At 35.7% G+C, this 13174-nt stretch overlaps 1 protein-coding gene across 1 annotated transcript in view; it reads left to right on the forward strand.

Annotated features, from left to right (window-relative positions):
* si (sucrase-isomaltase) overlaps positions 1–12942 on the forward strand; it is an 89913-nt gene extending 76971 nt beyond the window's left edge. Inside the window, exons 38-48 of the mRNA XM_058387154.1 lie at positions 344–477; positions 748–782; positions 921–1037; positions 6603–6751; positions 7901–7985; positions 8228–8284; positions 8633–8757; positions 8859–8947; positions 9282–9331; positions 10614–10784; positions 11375–12942. Coding sequence (XP_058243137.1) covers positions 344–477; positions 748–782; positions 921–1037; positions 6603–6751; positions 7901–7985; positions 8228–8284; positions 8633–8757; positions 8859–8947; positions 9282–9331; positions 10614–10784; positions 11375–11452 — 1090 coding nt within the window. The 3' untranslated portion in view covers positions 11453–12942. The remainder of the gene's footprint in view (positions 1–343; positions 478–747; positions 783–920; positions 1038–6602; positions 6752–7900; positions 7986–8227; positions 8285–8632; positions 8758–8858; positions 8948–9281; positions 9332–10613; positions 10785–11374) is intronic.
* The last annotated feature ends 232 nt before the right edge of the window (positions 12943–13174 follow it).

Below are 13174 nucleotides of genomic sequence, written 5' to 3' on the forward strand. Positions count from 1 at the left end.
GTCTGCTCAGTATTTCTGTGCTTTATTTTTTTTGTCCACTGAACATATGCACTATATGCACTAAATGCTTAATTGGAATGGAATGATAATTGATAATGCCACATTAAGAACACCACAGTTTCATAAGGTTTAAGTGGTATCTATTTAACCCATCCAACTCTTATAAATGATATTGTTATGGTAACATTAGGCACAAAGCACAGATACCTCCTTCTTGTTATTCATATGAGTGTAGCTGTAGGCTTTAATCAGTATGTTTTCTTCTTCACTAGTTGGTAATTTGTAGAAACATGGATTCTCTGTGTAAACATTATTGTTTTTGTATGTGTGTGTGTGTGTGCAGTGCTTTGTTAAATGTAACAGGGAAAAGAGGAATCGTGGTGACTCGCTCAACATACCCGAGCAGCGGGAAATGGGCAGGACACTGGCTGGGAGATAACACAGCTGCCTGGAATCAACTCTACAAGTCTATAATAGGTGTGTGTGTGTGTGTGTGTGCATGTGTTTGTGTGTGTGTGTGTGCATGTAACAGCGAGTGAGAGAGATACAAATGATGTGTTGTTGTATATGTGGGCCTGCAGGTTTAGAATGGGGTGGGGGGTGGGGGTTGGGGGGGGGGGGGATTTGAGATGAAAGATGAATCACTACTTGGTTCCAGTAAACATACAATCGTGCTGCTGGACAAAGACACCTTGTTGTTTTTCACATACTGAATCAATCTCTCTGTGCCCCACACTCCTCTTTCAGGGATGATGGAGTTCAGTTTGTTTGGAATCTCTTATGTAAGTGACCTACATTGTTTTCTGGACTTGAGTCCCAGTGTTCCATTAAACTTAGTTCATTAAATAGCTACTGCTGTAAAACTGCTTCTACCATCCTTTTGCCTCCTCACTCATTCGTTATTCATTTTTGTGGTACAGACTGGAGCTGATATTTGTGGGTTCTTTAACAAAGCCGAGTATGAAATGTGCCTTCGCTGGATGCACCTGGGAGCATTTTACCCATATTCCAGAAATCATAACGGCAAGGGTAATCCGGTGAGCTCACACACTGAACATAGAACATGCACAAAACATTAATAGCAATCACAATGTGCAGAGTGTGGACATTTGGGGATAATATTACTTAGTATAAGCAGTTTGTCCTCACACCATATGGTTATGATTACATTTGTTTAATAGGTGCTTGGGAGGATGATAAGTACCAGTTACAATAACCATCTATAAAAAACTAACGTCAAGTGACTTTAACTTTTTTTAACAGTTAACTAAGTTAATAAATAATAATAAAAAAAACAGGGGTGACAAGGTAAAACAGGAAAAAAGAACCAAAAAACCCTAAAATCCATTGCATTTATCAGCTGTTTGAATGAAATATGGAATAAAAAACACTGGAATATGGAATAAATATCAGCAAATTAATGAACAAACAAATAAATTGATAAAATTAATTACATCACTAATTACACTAAACCCAAAACATATGCAAGTGAAGTAACCATAAGTGACTTAAATGTTATAAAATGTATGAGCATGATAATAAATAATGCTTTGAAACAACATTATTAATACTGTTTTTGCCATGTTATCAATTCAGCAAAGGGAAATCTAGTATCTAGCAGTGGGCTTATTAGACTCAAGTGTAGATATGTATAATTACACTATATGAGCTCATATGCCAGATCCTTTTTTTGATAAGTGCATTCAAGATCACTTAAAACTCAGTATCGTACCTGCACTGCTGTGTCACAGAGAAAGAATTGTTGTGTGGGTGTTGGTGACTGATGTCAGAGGTCGATGGACCATCGTGTTGTCAGGTATTCACCATGACATTCGTTTAAAAAGTGACCTTTGAGTGCAAAAATCCAATAAACCCTGAGTGTGTGGGATCGATGCGGCGGAGCTGAATTTCCTCATCGAGCAACGCAATAGCTTTGTCGCCAACTGTGAGACACCAGTATAATTGAATTTTCTAAGGTGATCCAAGCAGCCAATCTCCCCATTTCAATCATTTAATACTGCAGTGCAAATACATATTTAAGCAAGAGAAAGTAAAGCAAAAACTTACGTCTGATGTCACTTACAAACACTGAGACCTATTTTAATGGAATGCTGAGCAGTATTTCCTCTGAATAATCTCCATTTTATATAAATGATTTATATAAATGATAAATAAAAAATTTTATATAAAAATAAAAGCCTTGTATCACAGGTGGTTGATATCTTTTTTATTTTTATTTTTTTTGAATATTTCAATAGATGTCTTGTTGCACGATTCAGCTACTTCATACAGTATATCATATCACCTGACATTTCCTTGATAGCTTAACCAACATAGCTAACTAATAAGTAAAGAAAAAAAACCCTACCAACAAATGCAGAAATATATATATATATATATATATATATATATAAATATATATATATATATATATATATATATACATTCTATCATATAAATGCATTTATAATTCTAATTAATAATTAATAATATCTTAATTCCCTGTACAAGCCACAATGTTTCCACATTAATTATAATTCTAAATGCATTTTAAATTGGTTTTGGAAGAAAAGCTTGACTAACACAGCTATATTTATGTCAATTGTTACAAGCTAGCTCGACTTTATTATAGATTGAGTCAGTTGTGTTTTTTTTTTTGTTTGTTTGTTTGTTTTTTGTTTGGTTAGGTCATTTATCCTATCTATTCCTATTTCATCTTCCCAACACACTGTGTATGTGTGTGTATGTGTGTGTGTGTGTGTGTGTGAGAGAGAGAGAGAGAGAGAGAGAGAGAGAGAGATACACAGGTTTGGTGTGTAACAAGCCTCACTGACAGCCCTGATAACAGAGCATCCTCATACCCCTGTTTATATGAGTTCGTCCTCTCTGTGTTGTAATTAACTCACCAACGTATCATTAGTGCTAATGTGTCTGCACTAGGAGCCCATTTACAGCCCCGAAGGAATAGAAAAAATGTTAGGTCATCTATGTCTGGTCAAGTTGGAGTTCATCAAAGGAAGAGAGACGAGGAGAGTTTGTGTGTGTGTGTGTGTGTGTGTGCATGTAAGAGCGAGTGAGAGAGATACAAATGATGTATATGAGAGAGAGAGAGAGAGAGAGAGAGAGAGAGAGGGAGATGGCGACAAAACCCTTGATGAATATGAGAAATCAAATTACAACAGAGTGAAGAGATGTGCAGAAAGGCATAGTCAGAAGACAGATATGGAACAAGAGAAAAAGAAGAAAGAGAGAGAAAGAATGCACCTTGTTGCCTTCTAATGTCTAGCAGAGTCATTTGCTGGTGTAAATTCACCCATCGATATGAGTGAGAGGGATGCACTACCTTCAGACAGGCCTGTTTTTCTCCTGCTGTTTTTGGTGGAAATGAGGCAGCCTGAGGCCCGTGGGTGGCCTTCCATCACATTCAGCTTGCTGCTAATGGAGTCAGAGCCGAGTACATTTGGAATAATTCAGCCTTTTGTTTGAGAAAAGCGGTTAGCCCCAACAGGGGGAGGTCGACTGTGTTCAGCATGCTATAATGTGGAAATATGAGAGCCATTCCAGGGTTGTGCAAATTGTTCTTGCTGGTTGGAGAAGAGAAGAAAATACAGTCTGATAGACTGCAAGAGATATATATCAGCCATAACTTAATAAACAACTTAAGCAAGGACAGGACTTCTTGTCCATGTCCTTCTAAATACTTGGCTGTCTTTTTCAATATATTGAGCTATTTTAGATTGCATACAGAAGCAGTGGGTTTAAAGCATTGGGTCTCCTTCAGTTGTAGAAACTTGTAACTAATTCACTAAAACCATTTTCCAAGTAGAATGGCACTTTTCCAATGAGGGCTTAATAGTTTTATTCATAGGGCTTATTGATTATGATGATTTAGAGAAACCTTAGAGCCGCCTATATAAATTTACACACAGTTAGAGAGCATTGGTTAGTTAACTGATGATGTCATGGTGCCACAAGGCAGACATATTTGTCCTCTGTCTAAAATGTTTTCTGTGTAAAACCAGGTGTAATAGAAAAGCTCATAGACAGTATTTTCCTGCAAAAAATGCATAATAAAAATGGCAAGTGCATTCAGAGAGTATTCAGACGTTCACCTTTTTTCAGTTTTGTTATGGTGCAGCCTGATACAAAAATCGTTCAAATTCAGCAACCCATAATGACAAAGTAAGAATTCTAGAAATGTTTACAAATAAATGAAAAAGGAAAAACCGAAATATCACATGTACATAAGTATTCAGACCCTTTGCAACAGCACAAGCTCATGTACCTCCTAGTGCCTCCCTTTTATCATTGCTGGGATGTTTCTACACCTTGATTGGAATCCACCTGTGCTAAATAAATTGAACATGATTTGGAAAGGCAAACACCTCACAGCTGACAAAGCATATCAGAGCAAAAACCAAGCCATTGTGCTTTGATTGTTGCATCTGGGGAAAGCTGCAAAAAATTTCTGCTGCACTGATGATTCCCAAAAGCACAGTGGCCTTCATAATTCTCAAATTGTAGAATTGCCCAATACGATCCCAACTGTGAATCATGGTGATGGCAGCATCATGCTGTGGGGGTGTTTTTCAGCAGCAAGGTCTTGGAGACTGGTCAGGGTTGAGGGAAAACTTAATGGATATATATATATATATATATATATATATATATATATATATATATATATATATATATATATATATATATATATATATATATATATATATATTTATATATATATATTATATATATATATATATGTATGCATATTCAAAAACAAAGCAGGCTAAAATCTACATCACCTGGAAAATGTGAAATGCAAAAATGTGCTTTTAATGGTGTTTTTCCCTATAGTTCTTTCACTATAGGACTATAATCGGTCCTGGTAATATGGACCCAAAAATAGCTGGATGAAAAATTGAATTGAAGTGAAATACCAGCCTTTAAAAAGAAAGAGCTTTTTGTAGCTGAAACCCAATTTGTCATGTAATGGAAGTGAAGATGGATACAACTGCAGTTTATGGCATATTTATTTAAAGAGCAGGCATCATAGGCAGTACTTAGAAACAGGAAACAGGCAGAGATTAGGCAATCTACAAACATCAATATCAGGGTCAATCCAGAAATCAAACTAGGTGTCAGACATAGAAACTTGGTTAGGGATGTTGCCCCATTGGCCTGTGGCTGTGGAGGCCACTCTGCCAGTCTCTCGAAGGAACTCTGAAGGGGTGGACGCCCAGTCGGTCCCTGGTTGGAGACCACCCTGTCTCCCTCTGGTTGGAGAATGGATAAGGTCACCCTGTTGGCCTCTGGCTGGAACTTTTTGGGAGAGGCCACTGTGACAGCCTCTAGAGGCTTTAAGGATTGCCAAGATCCATGTATAATATCTGCATCTTGAAAATACTACAACTCAGAATGCACATTACTGTAAATGTATTCCCTTGAAAAGAATAAAAAACAAGATTTTTAGCAAAGAAATTGATTTTTTTAGCAAAACCCTTAATAAAATAATATTGTACATATTGTTTTTGAAATGCATTAATATTTGTTTAATTAATTGTTTAATGTATTTTAGCTCAAATATAAGCAAAATACTTAATACTTAAGCTATGTAACAGGATTGTTAGTGCCATACTTACAATACTATAATAAAATATTCCTGGATAGTATAAGAACAAATAATCGATGCATTATTATGGAATAACTCTAGTAGTTATTAGAGTTATTCCATTCTTTGACTGTTCACATATATGTGAAGAATGTCAGCAATCTGAGACAACTTAGGAACTTTAGTTCCTAAACAGAGCTTCACACTTTAAACACTAAACACACACACACACACACACACACAAAACTTTGGTGTGGTGATGAAAGGTCTAGAATGTGTTTAAGTGTTAGACTGTTAGCACATGTTACTCATTATCGGTTTTCTTCTTGTCTCTGCCCACAAAGGTGTTTAACAGTGCAAAGTGCAACATGTCCACTTTACAACATTAACACCAAGCAGTGTGAACATTTGTAAAAGGCATAGGGGAGACCTAACGGAAAAGAGTTTTTCATAACACAGTTTTCTCTCTTTTCATGAGTTTGTGAATTCACAATGAAACTTTACCTTCATAAGTTTGGCACAAAGTAAAATGTTACAAGAAGTTTTCTTTTTCAAAGTGCTCAAGGATGTTTGACATTTTATCAATAAACATATTTTATTTAATTGTTTTTTCACATACATTATTGGTGCTTGTGGATCGGGATTGATCATATGATTGGGAATTGATTCAAATCTCTGACCTCACACTGACATTAGCATACGGTATGCTCTTTAAAATTTTAAATCTGGTAATCACTTAGATTAAACATGGATTTTTTTTAACCATTGCCATGTTTTGATGCCTGTTATTAATTGATGCTACAATATTTAATAAAACCAACCCTTTCAGCCTTCAGAGTATCAGAACTATATTGCTATAATATTTTTACCAGTGTAGCATAACATTAACTTTATAACTATTTCAGACATCATTACCACAGTAAATTGTAAGACTACAACATCAGCTAGTCCATCTATTAAAATCTCTTTGTCTTTCTATTTTGATATGTAACAGAGACAAGACCCAGTGGCCTGGGGTGCTGAATTTGCTAAAGCATCTCGTGATGTGTTAAACATCCGCTATAAACTCCTCCCTTACCTGTACACACTCATGTTTGAGGCTCACACTAAAGGAAGTACGGTGGTCCGGCCTATGCTGCATGAGTAAGTATCTATTTTTAAGCCATGTCAGATAATTTTAAAGGTTCAATTCACAATTAATGCTATCATTCCTAAAGTAGTGTATGGTAAAATACAAAGTAGTCTGTTTCTTTTATCTTATTAAAAGAAAATGAAAACATGAATTAAAGTACAATTCCCGTACTCCATTTGAATGTCACTACTGTCAAGTCACTGAAAGTCCTTTTCTTATTCTTCGGTGACTTCAGGCTTGTTTGCTACCTACAGTAATGTTGTGGATTGTCAGTTTCTATAACAGTAGCTCCTCAGCTGCGTCTTTTTTTATCTCTATTGAATTTAATTGGAGAAAAGCATGTTTTCAGGTAGAGAATAATGTTATAAAGCATAATGGTATAAAGAATGTTTAAACTGAATATAAATAAAGGATATGGAAAAAAGCAGTTCTTCTCAGCAAATGCTTCATCGACTGAGAACCTTAGAAATGTAAATAAATAGAAAAGAAGAGGGGAAATTTCTCCATCCAGGTAAAATAGGAACTCTATATACAGATACACGAAAAGGAGAATAATATCACATACAGTACCACATCTAGACATACTTATCATCCATCCTCCAGTGTTTATATTTACTTTATGCTCTTGAAGTCACTGAATGACTTGAAAGTGTAGTGATTCAGCAGAGCACGTCATTTTGTCTCTCATATTCTTCAGCCTCCATTGATTAGTCTAATTTCAACCCTCTGCTCATCCTCGTCATAACCTTCCTGTCCTCTTCCTGAACAGGACACCATGCCCTCTTATTTAGTTACGCCTCCCCTCTACCAATGCCCCCACTACACCCCACACACACAGTTCATAAACTGCACCTAGCTGTATGTTTGTCTGTCTTTCTTCAGTCTGTTTTTATTTTCTGCTGTAGGTTTGTGGATGATAAAGTGAAATGGGGCATTGATAATCGGTTCCTTTGAGGTCCAGCACTGCTCATCAGTCCTGCTTTGGATGAGGTTAACCTTCCTGTAACCTCTTCCTGAACAGGACACCATGCCCTCTTATTTAGTTACGCCTCCCCTTTACCAATGCCCCCACTGCACCCCCCACCCCCCACACACAGTTCATAAACTTCACCTAGCAGTAAGTTTGTCTTTCTTCAGTCTGCTTTTATTTTCTGCTGTAGGTTTGTGGATGATAAAGTGACATGGGACATTGATAAACAGTTCCTTTGGGGTCCAGCACTGCTCATCAGTCCTGCTTTGGATGAGGTTAAGAAACCAACACACACACATGCACACACACGCAAATTTCCATCATTAGCATAGTATCACACTTTGTATTATTGTTGAGTAGCATGTCTAGTGTTTAAAAAGAAGTTAATTAGTTTATGATTAATGGATTAAATTATACTGTATATAGAGTTATATGTTGTTGCATAGCATCTACTAGAGGACAAAAATTGTTACAGTGATGATTGAATTCTGTTTTTTTTTTTTTTTTTTTCCTTTAGGGAGTAACTGAGGTTAATGGCTATATCCCTAATGCTCGCTGGTATGATTACCACACGGTATGTTTAACTGTAGTACATACAATTATGTTTTATCAAATTAATTCAGCCATGTTTATTAGGATTTTATATTATATTAAAGTTGGAATATCTACTCATTTGTGTGTATTGTTAGTTTCTTATTTTTTTTACAGGACCCTCGGAAATGAAACATGCTTCAAACTCTCTGTTTCTATGAGAACTTTTTATGTTGATAATAATTACAAAAGATGCTTTAAAAAAGTGCTGGTGTAAAATATAATTGAAACAATGGGCCAGAGTGTTCTGCAGCCGTAAGGCTACAAGAAGGTTAAATCAAATTTGCGTTGTTTTAAATATGTGGGTTTATATATGTTTTTATTATTTCAGGCAAAGTTGGTTAACGTGAGAGGCAAGTTTCTTACCATGCCCACTCCACTCAATCACATCAACCTACATGTGAGAGGAGGATTCATCCTACCATGGCAGAAACCAGAGAACAACACAGAATACAGGTACAAAATTCCAAGTGTAATATTAAGAGCCATTTTTAGTCTGATTGGCTGGTTGTCAAATTCTTAGACGCAATAATACAGCAATAATATTGTGTGTACAGTCGCAAGAATCCTCTTGGTCTTATTGCTGCTCTGGATGATGATGGAACAGCAGCAGGTTCTCTGTTCTGGGATGACGGAGAGGGAATTGGTGAGTTTTATCAGCTGTGAACATCCAACATTACACTATTTTCACACAAATGACAGTGTATGTTTGTAATTTGTTTGTGTGTTTGTATGTTTGTGTTTGTAATTAGAAAAATAATTTATCATCCATATCATTGTAATTTTTAATAATATAATGTATATGCATGTGATGTGGTGTGTATGTGTTGTGTATGTACACTGTGTCACACTGTAATAAGAAATTAAGCATTTGTTGGTGGACTTTATAGTGAATATAACTGGAACGACAAAATGGATTCCATTGAAATGTCATAATTTTCTTTCTTCCTTTTTTTTTGATTGTTGACATTTCCTTGCAGACACATATGTGAATAAAACATATCTCCTGACATACTTCAGCGTGCATAAGGTACAGTACCACATTAACAAAAAAGTTTTCTTTCCCATTGTCACAATTTTTCAAGCATTTTTCACACCAAATTATTTCTCCCTAGCTCCCCTTTTCAAATATGTTCATGCAAGCTGGTCATATGCCATAGCTCTTTGGTTACATCCCATGTCAAATCATAACACTATACGCTGTAAATTTACTCCACTGTAGGTTTTGAGTATTTAGTAGTATTCCATGGGTGGTATGAACTTGAAATACTAGTAAGTATAATAGTATGCAATTAGGAACTGTTGATAATTGATCTTCTGGATTTCCAATTTTGATTATAATTAAATATGTCTTCATGTATGCACAAAAGTATAAGCTGTAATCTTTGCAGTGTGTAAGTTTTCTGAAAAAAGGAAGTGGAGCTCCCAAGTGTCACTGTACCATGCTCTTTGGGTGGGAAGGATGTAATTACTTTCTTAAATGTCAGTTAAAAACATAAGTAGCAGTTCATTGAGATGCACTGGCTAGTTTCAAATGTCTTAGAAGAAGCATGTGCTAACATCCACCCTCCCTTGTACTCTTCTCAGATAATAATGTATAACAATTTTATCCTAAATGAACACTTCAAAGAGAATCACAGGGTGCATGTAGAATAAAGCAGGAGTGTCCCAGTGAAAAAATAATTTCACTATCATCATTTCACAAGATTTGCATGATGACCATGCTGCTAACAATATTGGGTTGCTAATATACTAGTATTAAAGTCTATATTTGGATAATTTCATAACTATATAACTTTGTGTTTAGTATTAATAGTATTGGAGGGCCACCAGGGCCATTACGTCAGCAATTGCTGATTACGTCAGCAATTTCCCGTCCTTTGATTGGATAATTGGAGTAGTCAGAGGCAGTGAAACAGACAAACTAAATAAAATATATATATATTTTAACTCACAATGGCTGTGAGAGGAGAAGAAATCGATTTGGTCGCAGACATCCTTACAAATGCATTTTCAAGGCGGACTGTAATAAAATTGACTATTCCTTGTGAGGTGTGAAATACTGTAGCCTAATTTATTTTGTACTTTGCTATTTAACAGTTGATTAGTATCTATTGCTGTGGCATCATATTGATGCTATAGAGGTGGATTAATTCAGGAAGGACACCAGTGAAAGCCTAGGTGTGAAATGCACGGCCCACCACTAATTAATAGATATAGAATCCTTAAAAGTACTAAAAAATATTAGTTATCAACAGTTATATCCACCACATTTGTTTCAGATTTTTTTTCCTGGTTTGTGTGCATTTCAGAACACTCTCTCAAACTTAGTTGTAAATGATGGTGTAGCTCCAGCTGATCAGCTCAAACTTGGTGAAGTATATGTTTGGGGTGCAGGAAGTCTTCCCATCACTAAGGTGACCATGAAGACCAGTGGAATTGAAACAGTGCTGAAAGACTTTAGGCACAATTCAGTCACAGAGGTAAGACACTGCTATAGTACAGATAGCACAGTCTTCAAAAAGATATGTGCTTGTGTGTGATATGTGCAATTTATAATTATTTTTAATATTTGGGTTATGATATTTAATAACTAAAATTATAAATGACAACAACAAGAAAAATTATACTAATAGTATAAACATTCTATATTATTATTATTATTATTATTATTATTATTAATAATAATAATAATAATAATAATAATAATAATAATAAGTAGTAGTAGTAGTAGTATTTGAATACTCTCCTGTACACCTTCTTATCCATGTAATTATCCACTGATCTAATTCTGCATAGCATAGTGTGTACAATCATGCACATTGTTATGATCTCTGCCTTGTGCATTGGCGCTGAGCATGCAGATCTTTAGTGCATTTTCATCTAAGCAGAAAAAAACTCTCAGTATGCACTGGACACATTGAATGAGTTTGTGCATTTTGCTGATGCCACATGATTGGCTCACTGGATAACCGCATAAGTATGTGTGTGTGTGTGTGTGTGAGAGAGAGAGAGAGAGAGAGAGAGAGAGAGAATCATGAGATTTACACAAATGTGTCTTCCTCTGTTTTAGGAGCTGTTCATCAATGTGGCGAGCAAATCACATTTCATTGGTCAACAATTCTCTATCACTTGGAGTACAGAAATATGAAAAGAAAAACCCAAAAACAAATCAAGATCCACTCTTCACATCCAATTACTTGAATATCATTTAAGCAACACTAACTAAAAGCAACCCTGAATGAATTCTTTCTTATGTAACTTGAACATGGTGAGCTTATTTTCCAGAGAACATCCAAACTGTAAGAAACTAATTGTAATAAATTAAAGCTGGAAAAAATATACCACATGGGGTCTGTTCATATAGTACGGAGTGCTTCCTTGGAAAACTGTGTCTGTGCACCATGGGAAGATGATAATAATAACCCCTAATTATCAACAATCACATTTTTGGCCGACAACCTGCCAGGCTAACTTCATGCACCATTAGGTCTCAGCTATAATAATATGATCATCAATTATTCATTCCATGATAAACATAATGATATCAATTTAGCAATGGGGACTGCAAATTGATTTCTGCTCTAATTGGCAATCAGCATGTGGCATGTGAGGTATGTGTGTTGGTGTGGAGGAGGCTGAAGGTGCCTTAGGTGATTGGTAATGACGATTATACTGGAGACATATACTTCCCAAATGAAGGTCCAACTGTGCATATAATTATTTGGTGTTTCATTTGGAGTGATGGTGCATTTAAAGCTATTCAATTTAATTTCCATGGGAAGAAAAACACACATGGCAGGATGCTGAAAAACACACACACACACACATAAACACACACACACACACCTGCTATTTAGCAAGAAAGATCAATGAAGACAGAAGACTTTATTTATAAGTCAAGGACTGTGGTACACACAACATGAAACGTAAAACAAATAGGAGATGGGCATGAACAAAAAAACAAAATAAATAAACACAGTATAAGACCCATCAAAATATGCACTACGTGCAAAAGAAAAAAGGGTTCGCAGAACTTCACAGCACTCCATTCCTGTTTACTTCAATCACATGTAATGCCCTTGACCTTTCTGCAGCCTTAAATCATGATGACCCCATCCCCATGCTTCATTGTATGTGCAGTGTTCTGAAAATCATACACTTCTATATCCAAACATGGTAACATCTTGCTGTTTCAAAAAGAGTTATCATTTTTGTAAATGCATTTAGATACACAGATCTCTGCTACTTTTTTAGCAGACAAGCTTTGCATGGGGTGTAGGGCTTTGCATGGGGTGTTATTCAGGCTGCTATCAGGTCTGTCATCTCTTTTCCCATTGCTTTGTCTGTGGTTTTTCCATTTGAGTATTGCTTAATAATGCTGTCCTTGAGAACTTTTGGAACATCCATCCCCTACACTATAATTGCTATTGTTACATGAAAGCTTCCCAAGCATTTACATTGCCTTTTATAATCCCATTAGGTGCAATGTGCTTTTTTGTTTGTATTTGCCACATTTATGTATATCTAGAACTTTGTATATGACATTTATTTTGTGACTAATGGAAAAATACTTAGGTTGGTGTCCTTTTTCCTCTACGTATGTCATTAAGGCCACATAGTTTTAAGACTATCCAGAAAAATCACCTTCAAATTCTAGGTCATCATTCTGGTGATTACCTGCAAACTTTTTATAATAAATACTGCCATTTTTATAATCACAAAAGAGCTTCTTCCTTGCACAATAGCCTTTCAGGCCATGACAGTATAGTACTCTTAATGCCGGATGCAAATAATTTGCTACCTCCAACTCCTTCACCTTTCTTTGTTATTGTTTTGGGGTTTAGGTTAACCTTTCAGACAAAAGTTAATA

Source organism: Hemibagrus wyckioides, linkage group LG04, assembly GCF_019097595.1.
Source record: "Hemibagrus wyckioides isolate EC202008001 linkage group LG04, SWU_Hwy_1.0, whole genome shotgun sequence".
NCBI lineage: Eukaryota > Metazoa > Chordata > Actinopteri > Siluriformes > Bagridae > Hemibagrus > Hemibagrus wyckioides.